The sequence below is a fragment of the Cibotium barometz genome, chromosome 19 (assembly GCF_041138505.1).
Source record: "Cibotium barometz isolate CiBa-2024 chromosome 19, ASM4113850v1, whole genome shotgun sequence".
NCBI lineage: Eukaryota > Viridiplantae > Streptophyta > Polypodiopsida > Cyatheales > Cibotiaceae > Cibotium > Cibotium barometz.
The window spans coordinates 59,168,590-59,184,774 of NC_141064.1; the positions used below are offsets into that span (position 1 = coordinate 59,168,590).

Here is a 16,185-nt window from a genome sequence, read left to right on the forward strand (position 1 = left end):
TCTGAATGTGTTCCCCTCAAACTAATCCTAGGGCGGGACTCTGTGCTGATCTACCATCTTCACAGCAAAAGGAGTATGGTCATAGTTTGTGCAGCCAAGTTCTTATGCTGGGTTCTAACAATATGTTTACTCCTGAGCCTCCATCGAGTATCTCTCGATGGATCTGCTTCCCCTTTAACATTACTGTTATCTGGGGTACATCATTGTCTGTCATTGTGACTTTTTGTTGTTTCGATTGACTTGCAGTCTGCTTCTGACTCGCTATTGGAGGAGTCAGACAAGTTGTTGTGTTCTTCCTTGGCACCAAGCAGATTGCTTAGCAATTTCCTCCTATAGTTGGACACTAAGGACAGGAGTTGATCAAGGGATATGTCCAGTTTTAACCCTTTCATATCCTCCATATGTCATATTGTCCTGCCTTCTCCTATGGCTTGTTATTTTGAGGAGGGAATTGGTTTGCTTGCTACAGTCTTCTTTCTGCAGCACGCGAGGATTCTGCCTCACCGTTGCTCCTTGATGCCGCTTGAGTTCTTTATGTGGGCTTGCCCACTCCCACCCTATTATGTTGCTCTTGTGCAGGCTGTCCCTGTTTCATGAGCACACTGTCTTCTATTGACTGTGGCTGCCTTTGCTCTTCTTCTTCCTTTGGTTCTTCAACTTCTTGTTGTTCCTTGCAAGGCTTTACCTTCTCGCAACTTCCCTTGTTTTGCCATCCTAGCCATCATGCATCGCCATCCTAGCCATCATGCAGGGATTGTTCTCCTGCATCGTTACTTCGTCTGAATCCTTGCGAGGCTTATCTTGTTTTTGTTCTTTTGCCTCCTCCGGGCTTTCCTCTGCTCCTCTTGGGAATTGAAAGGTTTTCTTCCAATACTCCTTCTGTGCTTCTTGCACCTCCTTTGTTGCAAAGTCTCTGACTTGATTTTGTTTTCCCTAGTTCACATTGTTTTTCTTATGTCTGGCTGGTTCTTGTTGGAAATTATTTCATCCCTAGACGTACTTTCCCATGCATATTCATGCTTGTATCTGGCTCCATATGAAGCCCTGCATTGGCATATCTTAGAGCAGAGATTATTCAGCATTTTTTCTACCATTTCAAATTAGAGTCACATCTGGAGAAGCTTACCATCACTGAGTCAGATAACTTGATTGAGAAGATTGGAGAGTTCTCCCGTATCAAGCTGCAACTTGAGGAGTACGGGAGCACCATCAACAATCCCATCCATAAACTTCTTGGTAAGTTACCTACTTCCTTTGACTCTTTCAGGGATAATATTTATTTCCGTGATCCTCTCCCCCCTTTTGAGGAAGTAGTGAGTTATCTCCATGACAAGTGCATGCTTCGCGGAAAAGTCAAGTTTTGTTGCCTCTGACAAGGGCAAGGACAAAGGCAAAGGCGGAAAAGGGAACTCCAACAACAACAAGCAGAAAGTCACCACAAAGTCATCTTCTGACAACAACGATTTTGACAATTCTAACAGCATCAAGGGTTCCAAGATGAAGGAATCTTGTGAGTTTTGTGGCCGACTTGGTCATTCACAGGCCAAATGTTTTGCCCATCGCTTCCCGCAAAGCTAAAGCAAAGCAGGAGTCCTCCTCCGATGGCTCAGATACTTCATCAATGGCAAAGGAGAGTACGAAGTCTCATGCTAAGATGGCTTTTCTTGCTGTCTATGATCCCCCTGTTCTTTCATCTTCACAGGAGCAAGATGAGTCCATCCTGGTAGTCACAAAGGAGACTTCTAATTCAGAAGTCAGTGCCCTAGAGGATTATTTACAGGAGTTTCTGACAGAGACCTTATCAGTTCCTCTAATCCCTTTGGATGAGTATCTTCCTTCTCTTGTGCTGTTACATGCTGATGCTATTATTGCAGATTTTCTCTCCTCTCTTTCAGAGGAGGATAATGGTTCTTCTACAGAGCAGGTGGATGATTTTGTTGAGATATCCTCACATATTCTGGAGCTTCCTACTTTGGCGGCTTCTCTCCTGGCAGTTGCTTCTCCTTCTTATGTTTCAGAGGAGGCATCTTCCACTATCATGGAGCCTATTCCCACTTCGAACCTGGCAAATTCAGCTATCACTGATGATCAATTTGTTCCAGTGGTTGTTTCAATTTCTTGTTCTTCAAAGGAGAATTCTACTTCGGTCCCAATACTTGTTGCAGATGCAGAGGAGGTACCACATTTTTCGGAGCCATCTATGGTTCCATCTCTTGAGGGCATCTGTCTCCAGATTGATCTGGTGTTTCCTCTTCGATATCTTCTCGATCTTCTCGTGGTTTCTTCCGGAGACCTTCTCGATATTCAGATGTACCATATCTTCGCGAGCTTTGTGCCTTCTATGAGGAGGTTGTTCCTTCAAACTCTTTGGAGAATTTTTTGCAGCATGCCGGAGTTGGTCCACCCATCTGGCGCTGAAGAGGAGGTGTTGGAAATTATTTCATCCCCAGACGGACTTTCCCATGCATATTCATGCTTGTATCTAGCTCCATATGAAGCCCTACATTGGCATATCTTAGCAGAGCTTATTCAGCATTTTTTCTACCATTTTTTGGTATTTTTTAGGCATTTTTTTGCTACAGCCAGGCTGTCGGCTTGCTACAGCTGACCAGCATACTGAGGTACTATAAAAGGGCTGGCTCCCTTTTCCGTCAGGTCATCTCATTTTTCAGCTTCTGCAATACCTCCCTCACGCTGCTCCACATGATGTACTACCTTTTCTGGTGATATTCAGCAGTGATTTTCTTTTCTCCTTTATGCTTGTTGTCCATATACAGTGTTGGGGGTCAATCCCATTGGCAAGACAGCACCCCAAGTCAGAGGTAATTCTGTCAATGCCTAAGCCCAACAGGTTCAGAACTCACTGGCTATCAGTTAAAACAGAAAGTGCACAAAACCACAATGCTCGCTTTCTCTCTCACTCACTCACTCGGACAGTACACAATGAATTAATGCTCAAGGGCTCTGTATTACTATCAAACTTGTACAATGCTATGTGCTCTAGACTAACTCTGTCCTATTGATCCCTTCTATCTCTCTATATATCTATTGATCCCTTCTATCTCTCTATATATCTATCTTCTAACCGCTAACAGCCTCCTCCCTTCCTATCTTGGAAGGACCTTCTTCTTGTCCCTTCCAACCGTTGCCTACTATTACAAGACTCATTCTGTTAACGGAATGTTACAATAAAGTACATATGATTACAGTGGGTACGCGTGTGCACTACCGTCTCTATACAACTGTTAGTGTGTTGGCGTTTTCTTGTCGGCCTTTGTCTTCCGGCTACTTCTTCAAGTCCCACCAATCAACTCCTGTAGGACACTCAATACCTCGCTTTGATGAGAGCTTGTTTGGCATGGACTCCACTCCACCTGATGCATCTCCAGATTTTCTGGATGATCCATTCCCAACAGATGTTAGTGATCTTATACCTCTTCCACATCCCATCCTCCTCCCCCTCCTGCTGCAACTCCAGTGCCAACTACTACTTTACAACCACCAGTTCCTGTTGCACCAGCATTTGCAGCTCCCAATCCCACTACGAGTCCTTCTTTCACTCCGGGATTACCCCCACCAGTGCTTACTTCATCACCTCTCCCAGCAACATCGAACGAGTCCTCTATTGTATCTGGATCTTCTTCTTCACACTTTGAGAGAAAGGCTCGCCTACCTCGGTGGGTTCAGCAACTCTTTAGAGATTCTAGTCTCACTGATGCACAACTCCATAACTAGATCTCTACTACCATCCCTGGACGTCGCCGTTCATCTCGGGCTTCCACATCTCATCACACAGTGAATTATGCTCTCATGAGTTCTCTCCAAGAGATCGATGAGCCTACAAGTCCAGAGAAGGCTCTTTCACTGACGCATTGGCAGCAAGCCATGGAAGCAGAGATGTCCTCTATTGAGAGGAATCACACTTGGTCTTTGGTGCCACAGCCTTTACATTGTCGTGTGATTGGTGTGAAATGGATTTTCAAAGTCAAGTTCCATGCAGATGGTACTTTGGACAAGTACAAAGCCCGCCTTGTTGCTTGAGGATATGCTCAGAAGGCAGATGAAGACTTTGATGAGACATTTGCTCGTAGAACTAGGTATTCCACCATCACGATTGTATTGCCTCTGGCTACACACTTCAAATGGCCCGTGTTCCAGATGGATGTCAAATCCGCTTTTCTGAATGGAGATTTAGTGGAGGAAGTTTATGTTGAGCAACCTCCTGGTTTTGTGATTCAAGGACAAGACACCCATGTGTATCTAAAGAAGGCTCTTTATGGTCTCAAACAGGCACCTTGTGCCTAGTATCAAAAGATTGATGTCTTCTTGTTATCTCTTGGCTTTGAGAGGGCTTATGCAGACAGCAATCTCTATGTGCTTCTTTTTGATGGGGATATTTGTGTCATTGTTTTGTATGTTGATGACCTCATCCTTTCTAGCTCAAATATTGAGTTGGTCACACAGGTTCAGTCCAAGCTTTCAAAGACATTTGGGATGACCGATGTTGGCCTTCTTCGTTATTTTCTTGGGCTGGAGAATTGGATTGTATCTCCATTTCTCAGCAGAAGTATGTGAAGAAGCTGCTCTTACTTTATGGGTTGTCAAATTGTACCTCTCTCTTGTCCCATGGATCCCTATGCCAAGTTATCCAAGGAGGATGATACATCCTTGGTCCAGAGAGTAGCGGCAGATTGTTGGCTCATTGCTTTACCTAGCCAACACCCGTCCAGATATCTCCTATTCTATGACGGTTCTCGACGCCGCTCAAAGGTCTCATTGGCAGGCAGCTTTGAGAGTTCTTCGTTATCTTCGAGGTACTTCAAATTATGGCATCACCTATTCCTATGGTTGGTTTGACAGATTCTGATTGGGCAAGCTGCATTGATACTCGGAGGTCTACATCTGGATATTGCTTCATGCTTGGTACAGGATTGGTTTCTGGGAAGTCTCAGAAGCAAAGGATTGTTGTTGCTTCTTCCACCGAGGCTGAGTACAAATCCTATCTTCTCTCCTCCACTAAGGCACTTTTGGATTCATCAGATTCTGGAGTATTTGTGCTGTGTCGACACTTCCCCGAGTACCATCTTCTCGGATTCTTAGAGTGCTATTGCTCTAGCTCAGAATCATGTGATACGGGGACGATCCAAGCATATTGAGGTGCATTATTATTTTGTACGCGACTCGATCGAGCTTGGACTTCTTCGGCTGGCCTATTGTTCTACCAAGGACAATGTGGTTGATCTCTTCACCAAACCACTTTTGAGAGCTACTTTGGAGCTATTACTTCAGCGTGCTGGTATTGGACCGCCCCTCTGGCGCCGAAGAGGAGGTGTTGGAAAATATATCATCTCCAGATGGTCTACATGTACCCTAGCATGCTTGTACTAGTCATTTCTATGAGGCCCTACACTGTAGACATTATTTAGGATTTTTCATTTTAAGAGTCTTTTTTAGGCTTTTTATAGCATATTTATGCTTCACGATTGCTGTTGGCCTGCTCTACGGCTGGCCAACTAGCTCATATGGGACATACATATGTAAGGGATCACACCCTTCTCATCATTTCCCATCTCATTCTTGCATATTTGTTGGAGGTCATTGGCTGTTGCAACAGTCTCTTATGCTTGTAAGCACCTACGGGCTTCCCTCGTGCTCATTTTCAGCAATAATCAACTGTCCACAGCCTTCTACAGTTTGTGCTTTTGCTACAACCTATGTTTTCTCTTTCTTTCAGGTCCCATGTGAGCCCAGTCCAGGATGAGTCAACCACGGTTCCACTCTACGCGTCCGAGCCTCGAGGCCATGTGTGCATTGTCATGCACATGAAGCAGTGCTAGTCGGTAATGTGAGTCTCCCTCTGGAATGATGTCAAATGATCTGAGTGTTGGGTTTGCGATCGGACAACAAGCGTCTGTAGAAGCATGTAGGATGGGGTCCAGCCCATAGGGCTACCCCAGAAGAGAGTATGATGCTCCCGATGTGGGCATTGGGTATGCTTAGGCTACCCAAGAGGGGCCAGGCATGCCCAAGGCCTTGCCCACCAGCGCAAGGTGATGGAGAATGCACAAGCGAAAGCATAAACAGTAAAACTTATGAGAGTGCAAAGGAGATTGAGAGAGTTGGACATGATCACCTTTTATAACAGCAATAAAGCTTTACAATGGCAATAGCCGCAACTGAGTGTTGAACTTGTGCAAGGGAAGTGAATGAAATGAGTGAATAATGGGGAAACTCCTTATATAGTGCAAGAGAGACCTTGACGACTACCTCTAGGGCTGGCCGACTGACCCTGGACAAAATAAATACGAGAAAATGCATAAAATACCAAAAAAATGGTAGATCCCCAAATCACTGAGATGCATAAATTCTAACACCCCCTCTGCAGCTCATAGTGTGCAAGAGTCGAAATAAGATAAGTCAATGAAGATGCAACCATGGAACCTCCAACACAGCGAATACGGGAATCCCCTCCGAGAGAACACCCGCCAACTTGTTTCCTCGAAACAAGATGCCACCACGAACAGCAAGGAACTTTGCTTGGCCACGAATTCCTACACAAGTGTGCAGTGAACTCCAAGAATAGATGATGAGCTGCTGGACACACCGCGCCCATAATCCCCAACAGTGGACGGAACACATCACATCCCAAAAGCCTCGAACAATGAACCTGGAACAAAGTACAATATGTGCTTACAAAGTGCTAAGGATGCAATGATGGAGAGTGTACCTGAAGTGCTTGTGGAGAATGTTGTACGTACAAGATAACCTTGTTTTTGGTTTCTTAGATGATGTGCCATCGATGATTATGGGTGGTGTCTTGGACATGCAAGATAGTAAAGGAGGTGCTCAAAGCTATATTGATGTTGCCATTTGATCCAGTAGGGGTGGAGTATGGGGATGAGATGCATGGATTGCACCCTTGTTTGGTGTTTGATCCAGGTGGAGAGTCATATTGAAGAAGATGATGGTACGAATAAACCAAGTTACCTGTAGTGTTTGAAGAAGGTTTTTACCAAAATGTGGTTGAGCATGAAGACTCTAACCACAGAGGGTTGGGCAAATAATGATAGGTTTTTTTGTGTCTAGATGCTGATGCCCAAGATATGTGCCTACCCGAACCCTAGGAATGAGAATAAGCCTGTAGAGTATGGCTAGAACCTTAGGGAATAAGGGGCTTATGCATGGCCAACTTCTAAATAGAACTAGACGTTGCCAGCTTCAGTTAAGAGAGGAAGAAGTGCTTTGCATGGACAAGGCAAAGGATCGAGAGAGATAGAGGGTTGAATGACAGAGAAAGGGGTACCTCGTACGGATAAGGTCTTCGTACCAAATATGAGGTTCAATGTACAACACTTATTTGGCCCGTTTTTTAATTATTTTAGTCTGTGGGTCATTGCTCAGTAGTTAATAGATTAGTTTTCATTTCAGTACTACCATTGTCTTTCATGCTATTTTTGTATGGATGCTAGATATTCCTTATTTTATACATACATACATACATACATACATACATACATACATACATACATACATACATACATACATACATACATATATATATATATATATATATATATATATATATATATAAAACGTGAACGTACTTAAAGTACTTATCTTGATGCGTACTTTATGTACTCGTATTGGACATGTGCCATACCGCACCGTACCTAGTACTCAACCACTATGGTGTCAGCTACCGTCAGTTGTGCATCAAGGGAGATCAACTGAGGGTGTAGAAGGGTAGATATGATCTTTTTGGGTTAAAGGGAAGTGGTTTCGGGTTTGGTCTAACTGTCAGATTTTCAATCAATGAGCAACAATTAGTCAAATTTAGTTGTGGGCTGAAAGGTCAACAGGCAATCAACAACTGCTGTCAGTCTTGGGTTTGTTGTGTTGGATCTTGGTGTTTTCTGAGGTTTTTGAGAGTGTAGTGGTGTCAGAGGACACTGGGGTGAAGAGTTCTGAGTCATCTGAGTCAACTAAATCAGTTGGGTCAACTAGGTCGGGTTTGGTCAGGAGGAAGTCAGCAACGGAGTGCTAATAGGTTCAGTGAAGTTCAATCGACCAACCTCTCGCACAACACAGGGAAGAGCATGCTCCAGCCATATCATGGATGACAGCTCATGGGGTGAAGTGAAGCATGTTGTCGACATCACCAAGCCTATCATCCACATGCTCCGAATTGTGGATAGTAGAAAGCCATGCATTGGTAAGGTGTACAAAGGCGTCGACAAGATGGTGGAGCACATCAAGGAGCTAGAAGTAGACGAACACAAGCGAGAGCAGCTCCGAAAACTATGTGAAGATAGGTGGGATCAATACCATTCAAATATGTATGCGGCCAAATTAGCGCTACATCCAGAGTTCCACAGCAATGGACAAGAGAGGGATAATGAAGTCTCTGAAGGTTGGGATCTTATTCTTGCAAGACAGGTTCCAAATGCTGTGGTACGTAGAGCAATTAGAAGCCATCTCCTTGTATAGGAGCAAAGCTGGAAAGTTCGATTCTACAGATGTGCAAGCGGACAGGACACATGTGGGAGAGCCTCTTTGGTGGGAGAATCATGGAGCAGCAACTCCAGATCTTCAACGTCTTGCCATCCGCATTCTTAGTCAAAATGCAAGTTCCTCTCTTATTGAGCAACTATGGAGTGTCTTTAGCCATGTTGCCTCAAAGAAGAGAAAGGAACCGCCTGTTAACAACATGAACAAATGATTTGGTGTATGTGGCAGCCAACTTGCACCTTTTGGCTCGAGTTGCAAGTAGTAATCTTGACAATGAGAGCTTCGTATCCATGAAGGGAGATTAAGATTCAAATTCCAATGAGCTTCCAGCTTCACTAGCTCACAATGAAGCTACGAATGAGAGTTTGAATGATATTCTAAGCTCTATTTGACATTCTCCTTTTTAGAGTGCCTTACTAGCTCTTTGTATTCATTTCCTTAGCTATACAAGCCCTCTGTTGTGCCCTTGTTTTCTTCATGAGAAATCTATGAGCATGGCTAGCTGTTGCTACTTTTGAAAATTGTTCTCTTTGAAGTTTTTCCCAGTTTGTACGCTGTAAATTATTACATTCTTTACTCTATTTGTCTATCTTGTAGCTTGTTCGCAACATAATTAATGTCTCATTTCTATCTAAACTCTATCTCATGATAACGTGTCGTTCCCGTTCCCTTTACGAGTACAAACGTCCTCGTTCCCCGTTCCGAAGTCGGGCCTCGTTCTCGTTCCTGTTCCATGACTATGGTTTCTTTTCTACTATTGTTTTAATTTTTTTGCTTGTGCCGATGTGCACACCCGAAGTGGAATGTACTGAATTGATGTAATTGGTTTTGTCCCATAAGCCTTCGAGACATTCTCTGGATGTTAATATGACTGTCTTTCTTTCTCTCTCTCTCTATTTTTTGCACATCTTCTTCTATGTTGTGTGTTATCTTCATTGCGAACGATTCTAAGCATTGAAGTTACCGATTCTTCCACCGAGCTTCCGCACGCTACATTGGTATCAGAGCCTTCTTCAAGTGTGAAGATTCAGCTAGATAACCAGAAAAAAAGAAAGAAAAAATTTCTCTCGTTTGTGTGGTTAGTTTCTAGACTCCGGCAGACCACCCCTTTCGGTGCGACTCCTGTCCCTAGAAGGACAGTTGGTTTTTAGCCTCCGGTCACGTATAGATGGATGGTTAGATTGCGCTCCGGAAAGGAAGTGCATTTTTCCGCTATGGTGATCTTCGATGAAGAGAGAGAACAACAAACTTCGGAACAAAGAGCACCAAGCAGTCCTTCAAGGGCGGCAGACATGAGTGTGCATGATATGTTCCAGCCATAGTAGCAACGGAATGGGAACGGAACGAAAGCCCCATCAGGGGAACAGGAACAGACCAAAGGGAACACAAGAACGAGGGGGAACAGAAAGGGAGAACGACCGAGATAATTCCTAGAAATGACAATAAATCTTAACATACATTACTCATTTTAAAACCCATATTACGTAGCCTAAAAACAAAAAAGACATACTTATAGAATTTGCAAAAATTTAGATGTAACCAAATCAGAGACACACTAAAGGCTAGTGTACCACACAATTTGTGAATACATACTAATACATCTCAAAGTTCAAAATAAATTAGTCCACATCATACATGACATAAGTGACAAAAGACACAAAATGTGGCCCACGGCCTAGATAGAAGAAACAACCCAAGTCCCAAGCAATAAACTTGCCCAAAGTGGCACATGCAAATGACACAAAATGTTGGGCTCCAGACTCCAGAGTCCAAGCCTCAAGGTGACATGCAAATGATAAGGAGATATCATGCATGGCTACTGCCAATGATGCCTTCGAGAAGACTATCATCCAAGAAAGCCATATCATCAAGACCAACATCTGCAACATCCAAAGCTTCAACCCCATCCTAACTAGGATCTGCATATACATGTGTCTCCTCATCATCCGAGGACTCATCAAGCAATATAAACTTCTCTGGTTTGGGAGAAGCCATATCATCAAGCAAGTGCAGATTAGCACTTACAAAAATCAAGTCATTGACTTGTTTTGTCCCAAATTTGTTCCTCTTCTTGGATGCAACATGGCCGAACACACTCCATAGTTGCTCGATGGGAGAGCAGTTTGCAACTTGATCCTTAGTAAGTTAAGTGACAGACTAACACCTAAGGCTTATAGCTCGTGCTTGACATGTCCTTGGACTAGGGCTCACAATGGGGTCACGGCGTACAATAAATAATCCTTAAAAAGGTACTAAATCTGTACAAGTATAGCACTGATGATGAGCCAGTGTGGCACATGGCACCTCAGGGTATGGGTGCATGTGACACTCCTGCATGCAGCTGATTTGGCCTCTACAATTCAGCAAGGACATTCACTTGTTGCTATACTTTACTCTTCTCTGGTCCTGGTCCATTTAGTATCCTTCCCTCAACTCATGTGAGGCTAGACAGCTGACTATTCACTTAGCGCTAGATGGTCAATTTTTTCCTTTGTGTAAGGCTCATACTTGAACACTAATGAATTAAGCCAAAGGACATCCCAAAGCATAGATGAATGGCCAGGATGACAGCAGGCAGTAGAAGCATAGATGAATGGCCAGGATGACAGCAGGCAGTAGAAGCTAGAAGAAATGTAGAATACAGCTCAGTTAACAAGACTAGCAGCAGGAGGACAAACAAGCAGTGTCTTGGGCCTCACAAATATCAATTGTGGGCTAATAGTCTGGCACAAAATAAAAAAAAGGCAATCTCATGATGAATATCTTGATCGGCACACAAGCAGTCCTAAAACAAGCGCTGCAATCGAGCCACTTACCACCATATCACAACAAAGTGATGTAAGCATTACATGCCAATGCATCTCCCAAGCATTAAATGACAACAAGAACTTCAATCCAGAATCCGCAATCCCTACCATTGGTACATATTACAAATACCAATTTCTAAAGTCACACACACCCAGCAAATGATTGCAAACCTGCTTGATCCGATGCCATGCAAGTCTTCGAGCTGGTAATCTGCACGAAAGAATGGCTCTGCCATCGATCAAGGTTCTGGACTGGACTTCTGCAATGACTACAGTACCAATGTTAACAGCTTCATCATGATAAGAACCATCATTAGCAACCCTGTCTTCCACTAGCAAGCTTCTACCATGGGGTGCAACAAACCCTTCAAATGTCTGACTGCCATTGGTTGGAGGAAACGTAAAAAAAGTGTTGTCAACAATCTGTGGAAACAGTTGGAAGTCCCTGAAAGACATCAATGCAGACAGCTCTGCTCCAATTTCTAGGTCCACTTTCTGATCATTAGCAGAAATAACTGCACCTAAAACAATATCTCCCTCCCTTGGCTCATAGAACTGTGACTTTGATGCCGCTTCCGCAAGATCACTTGGAGCATTGGTGACAGTGGCAGGACTGGTAAATGTTGGACTTCCCACAGAATCAGACAGCCCTGGCTTGGCAGCCATTACTCCATTCACCCCAGTCCATGCATTCTGCAAAGGCTGGATTTTCAGTAAGGCTTCTGCTGGCATGTTCCTCTCAGATACATTCTGCATGGACCCAGCACCCAGTGCCTGCTCCTTGGTATGTGCAGATTTCCAATCCAGAGGCATTACATCTATGACATTATTAGTGAATCCAAAACCTGCCAAATTGCTCCAACCAAAGGCATTATTTTCAGCATTAGATCCCCCTGTGGAGCTTTGAATGGTGCTCCTTTCTTCGTTTCCAGATAGCAATGGCTTGCTGTCTGATATCCCTTCTGCAGGCCTGGTTTGACGAGACAAGAGTTGGGCGGTGTCCCTGTTTACCTCCACAGGCCTGGATTGCGGGAATGAGAGCATGCTGCTGTCCCTGATTTCCTCCAGAGGCTTAGATTGAGAAAACGAAGGACTGCTGCTGCCCCTGGCCTCTTCTACTGGCCTAGTTTGTGGAGATGATGTCCTGCCATCACTGGTTGCTTCAACTGGCCTGGTTTGGGGGTATAATGACCTGCTACTCCCACTGGACTCTTCTGAAGGTCTAACTTGAGAGGAAATAGACTGACTGCTGTCCCTTGATTCTTTCACAGACCTCATCTGGGGAGCCAACGGAATGGTCTCTTCCACATGCCTAGATTGAGGAATCAACGGCCTGACATCCCCAGTTTCTTCCAAGCATCTACTCTGGGAAACCGAATTCCTGCTGTCTCTAGAATCTTCAAATGGCCTCCTGCTGTCTCTGATCTCTTCAACCAGCCTGCTTTGAGGAAGCAAAGGCCCACTACTGGCCCTGGTTTCATCCGTATGCCTGTTTTGAGGAATGAAGGACCGGCTGCTTTCCCCCTCATGCCTTGTTTGCAGAGAGAAAGACCTAGTGCTGCCTCTGATTTCCTCCACAGACCTGGTTTGAGGAAACAAAGACCTGCCAGTTTCCCTGGTTTCTTCACATGACCTTGTTGAGGGAGACAACGGCCTACTGCCCATAATTTCTTCCGTTGTTGTCGTTGTCGTTGTCTGTAGAGATAAAGGCCTGCTGATATCCCTTACTTCTTCAGTGGCCCTGGGTTGATTGGAAAAAGGCCTAACTTGGGGGGCGAAAGGCCTGCTGCTCTCATCCGTGGTCCTAGTTGTGGGGCACAAAGGCTCTACGGTCCTTGTTTGAGAGAACAAAGGCCTGCCACTGTCCAAAGCCTGTTCTGTGATGCTGATCTGTGAGGAGGAAGGCCTTTGTTCCTTGGCTTCTTCCACACTTCTAGTCTGAGGAGACAAAACACTTACCTCCGAGGTCTTGTTTTGAGGAAAAGATGGGGATACATCCACAGTCCTATTTTGAGGAATGAGAAGCCTGCTGCTGGCATCCCTGGTTTCCTGCACATTGCTGCTCCGAGGTGACAAAGAGCTACTACTGCTGGTGTCCCAGGAAGCTTCTTGCACTGGCCTGGTCCGGGGGAACAAAGGCGTTGCTTCAGCAGCTAGCTGTGTGGTGGTGGCTGGCTGTTCCACAGACTTGTATTGGGGGAACAAGGGCCTGTTATCAGAAACTCTAGCAGATGGCAGAGGGCGGCTCTGGGAAAACAGAGGCATTTGAGGATTTTTCGCAGCCTTGGCATCCTCTTCGGCCTTCTTGGCATTGAGAGAGTCCAGAAACATAAGCAAGCTACTGGTAGGCTTCTCCTGTTTAGGTATGTAGTCTTCACCAACAGTCTCACCATAGTAATCTTCGAAGGGGCCACCAAAGGGGATGCGGGGAGGGGGAGGGGGTTCAAAGCCTTCCATGGTGTTGGAGGCGTAAATTTTGAAGTCAAGGTCGGACGAACCAGGGCCATCGGAGGCCGCGGAACCACCGGAGTCTGGTGGCAGAAAAGGTGGTGCGGTGCTCTCTTTTGGGCGGGATTGTGTATCTAGAAGGTTTGGGAAGAACTGGGGATCGCGTACCTTTGTGCCGGAGTCCACAGCGGTGTCCACGCGCCCAGGGTAGTTTCCATTATAGGCCACCACCATAGTAGAAGAACTTGTTGTAACGGTTGAAGCGGCGACGCTCCTTCCGCGGCCCACACAGCCAATCCTGTCATGGACAGACGGCGATGGATACAGAAAGTGTGAGGTGTAAAGTGGACGCAGCATATAGTAGGACGCCATATTCAAAAACCAACCCCCGCCACAGCGACACACAGAGCTGTGCGCCGGAAAGCACCTCCACACAACGAATGGCTAAGCGCTCCAGAAGCTTCCAACGATACTATATTAACGAAGTAACTTGAGCGAGAAGAGCGTAGCCTAGCTCCCACCATTGTACATTTTGCTCTCCTCTTACGTACTACTTTGCCTTGTTGATTAGCGATCTCCTCTCTACAATATGCCCATAGTATTAGTTGCCTTGTTTGTCTCCTTGCTTCCATAGTATTAGTTGCCTTGTTTGTCTCCTTGCTTTCCAAGTTTGCCATTTTTGAATCTTGCATAACTATGCCATTTTTGAGAACTTTAAGGCCACCTAAAAGAAGCCACTTTACATCAGTAGAGAAAGTCTTTCCATACAATAAAGTTTGTCCACTTTATTCTTTAGGCTTAATCAAAAAGGCATGTTAAAAACTTAGATCGTTCAACTACTCCAAGCACCTGCTTTTTTCCATCAAAACCTTAGAGTAAACTTGAACATTGTATACAAGGCAACGAATCAAAATGCATTTACACAAGTGTGTCTTGTTGAAATATATAAGTGAATAGAGTGTGTGCAAGAACAAGCCCTTAGCAAGAGACTGTAAAAGAGAATCTGTAAATGAGAGAGAAGCTGTGAAAAGGAAAGAGGTATCTACTGGGAGAGAATAAAGGGTAGCATGAGAAGATTTAGGATGTGTGGAGATATTCTGGGAAGAGGTGGAGAGAATCAAGCAAGAGAGGTGGAGTGAATCAAGGAGAGATCAGTGGGATTAGAGAGGATTTGTGCACATGTGGGAAAAAATCTTCGTTTGTCAACATCATGTTCGCTGAACAGATCTTCTTTAACCTTGAGCGTAAATGGGAGCTCCTACCTTACTTGGTGCTGCGGAAGTTCACGCTCAATGAGGGACGGTGCACACTTAGGCACTAGGTCAAAGGTTACAAAAATGTGGTAAGTCATGGTTGGCCCTAGTTTTCATAGCATGTTCTTGTGAGGATGCTTACGCTAGCACCTCCATCTAGGATGCCTTTGACCACATGTCTGTTATAGGAAATGGGCAAGGCTGCATTGGTGTCATCACCTTCAAAGTAGTGGCCCAATGCATTTACGTGAATTGTTGGTGTGCCTTCGGGTTGTGGGTTGTGGTGATGGAGTAGCCTGGATGATGGGGCTCAGATTCATTCGAGGAATCTGAGTTAGCTCCCTCCTCCATAGAACCCTATAGTTTTCTTTCCATCCAATCTCGAAGATCATTCCATAAATTGGGACTAACCTTTTTACAAGGTGCCAATGGGCATTTTGGATTTGGGAGGAAAGGAAGGTTGAGAGGCCGGCTAGGTCGCATTGATGAGTAGGAGCTTCTTGAGGTGCGGAGCCTTGATCATCATAAGGTGGACCAGCAAAACAGTATATGGAAGTTCAATTTGGTCCTTATTTGACGGGTTTGGAGGTCGAGATTTAGGTGCTGTAGGAGGGTAAAAGACCTAAGAAAATCTTGTGCAGGCACCACGTGAGTCTCTGTCGAACTCTGTGTCACTGTCCTCATCGAGTTGTTTGATGTGAACGTGGATTTGGGTTTGGCCATTTGTGGAATAGGCACTAGAGGATTTGCGGGCACATGTGGGGAAAAATCTTCATTTGTCAACATCATGTTGGTGAATGGATCTTCTCGGCCTTAAGTGTAAACGAAGGCTCTTGCCTTACCTGGTGTGGAAGTTTAGGTTCAATGGGGGACGACGTGCACTCAGGCATTAGGTCAAAGGTTACAAAAATGGGGGCCAGGTCAAGTTGAGCATGGTATTGCTCTACTAGTGCTTGGGCCTCTTGAAGACGTTGATTCTCGAGGATGGCATTGGGATATGTGACTAGCCGTTTTTGCCATTTGGTGAGTTTTTTGGGGGACTGTATGGGGGAGTGGCATTTTAGCATGATCATCGCTCCTGGAGGAGGATGATGTGGTCTTTTTGGAGCTAGTGCAGATGCTAACCCAATCATCCCTAAGGCCAATGTTCTTAGAGCGTTGTTTCTTTT

The 16,185-nt window shown here is 44.9% G+C and overlaps 1 protein-coding gene across 1 annotated transcript in view; it reads right to left on the reverse strand.

Annotated features, from left to right (window-relative positions):
* The window catches only part of LOC147628797 (uncharacterized), a 99,927-nt gene extending 85,592 nt beyond the window's left edge, over nucleotides 1–14,335 (reverse strand). The window contains exon 1 of the mRNA XM_086814049.1: nucleotides 11,487–14,335. Within this exon, the coding sequence (XP_086670175.1) occupies nucleotides 11,487–14,135 (2,649 nt within the window). The 5' untranslated portion in view covers nucleotides 14,136–14,335. The remainder of the gene's footprint in view (nucleotides 1–11,486) is intronic.
* Between the last annotated feature and the right edge of the window lie 1,850 nt (nucleotides 14,336–16,185).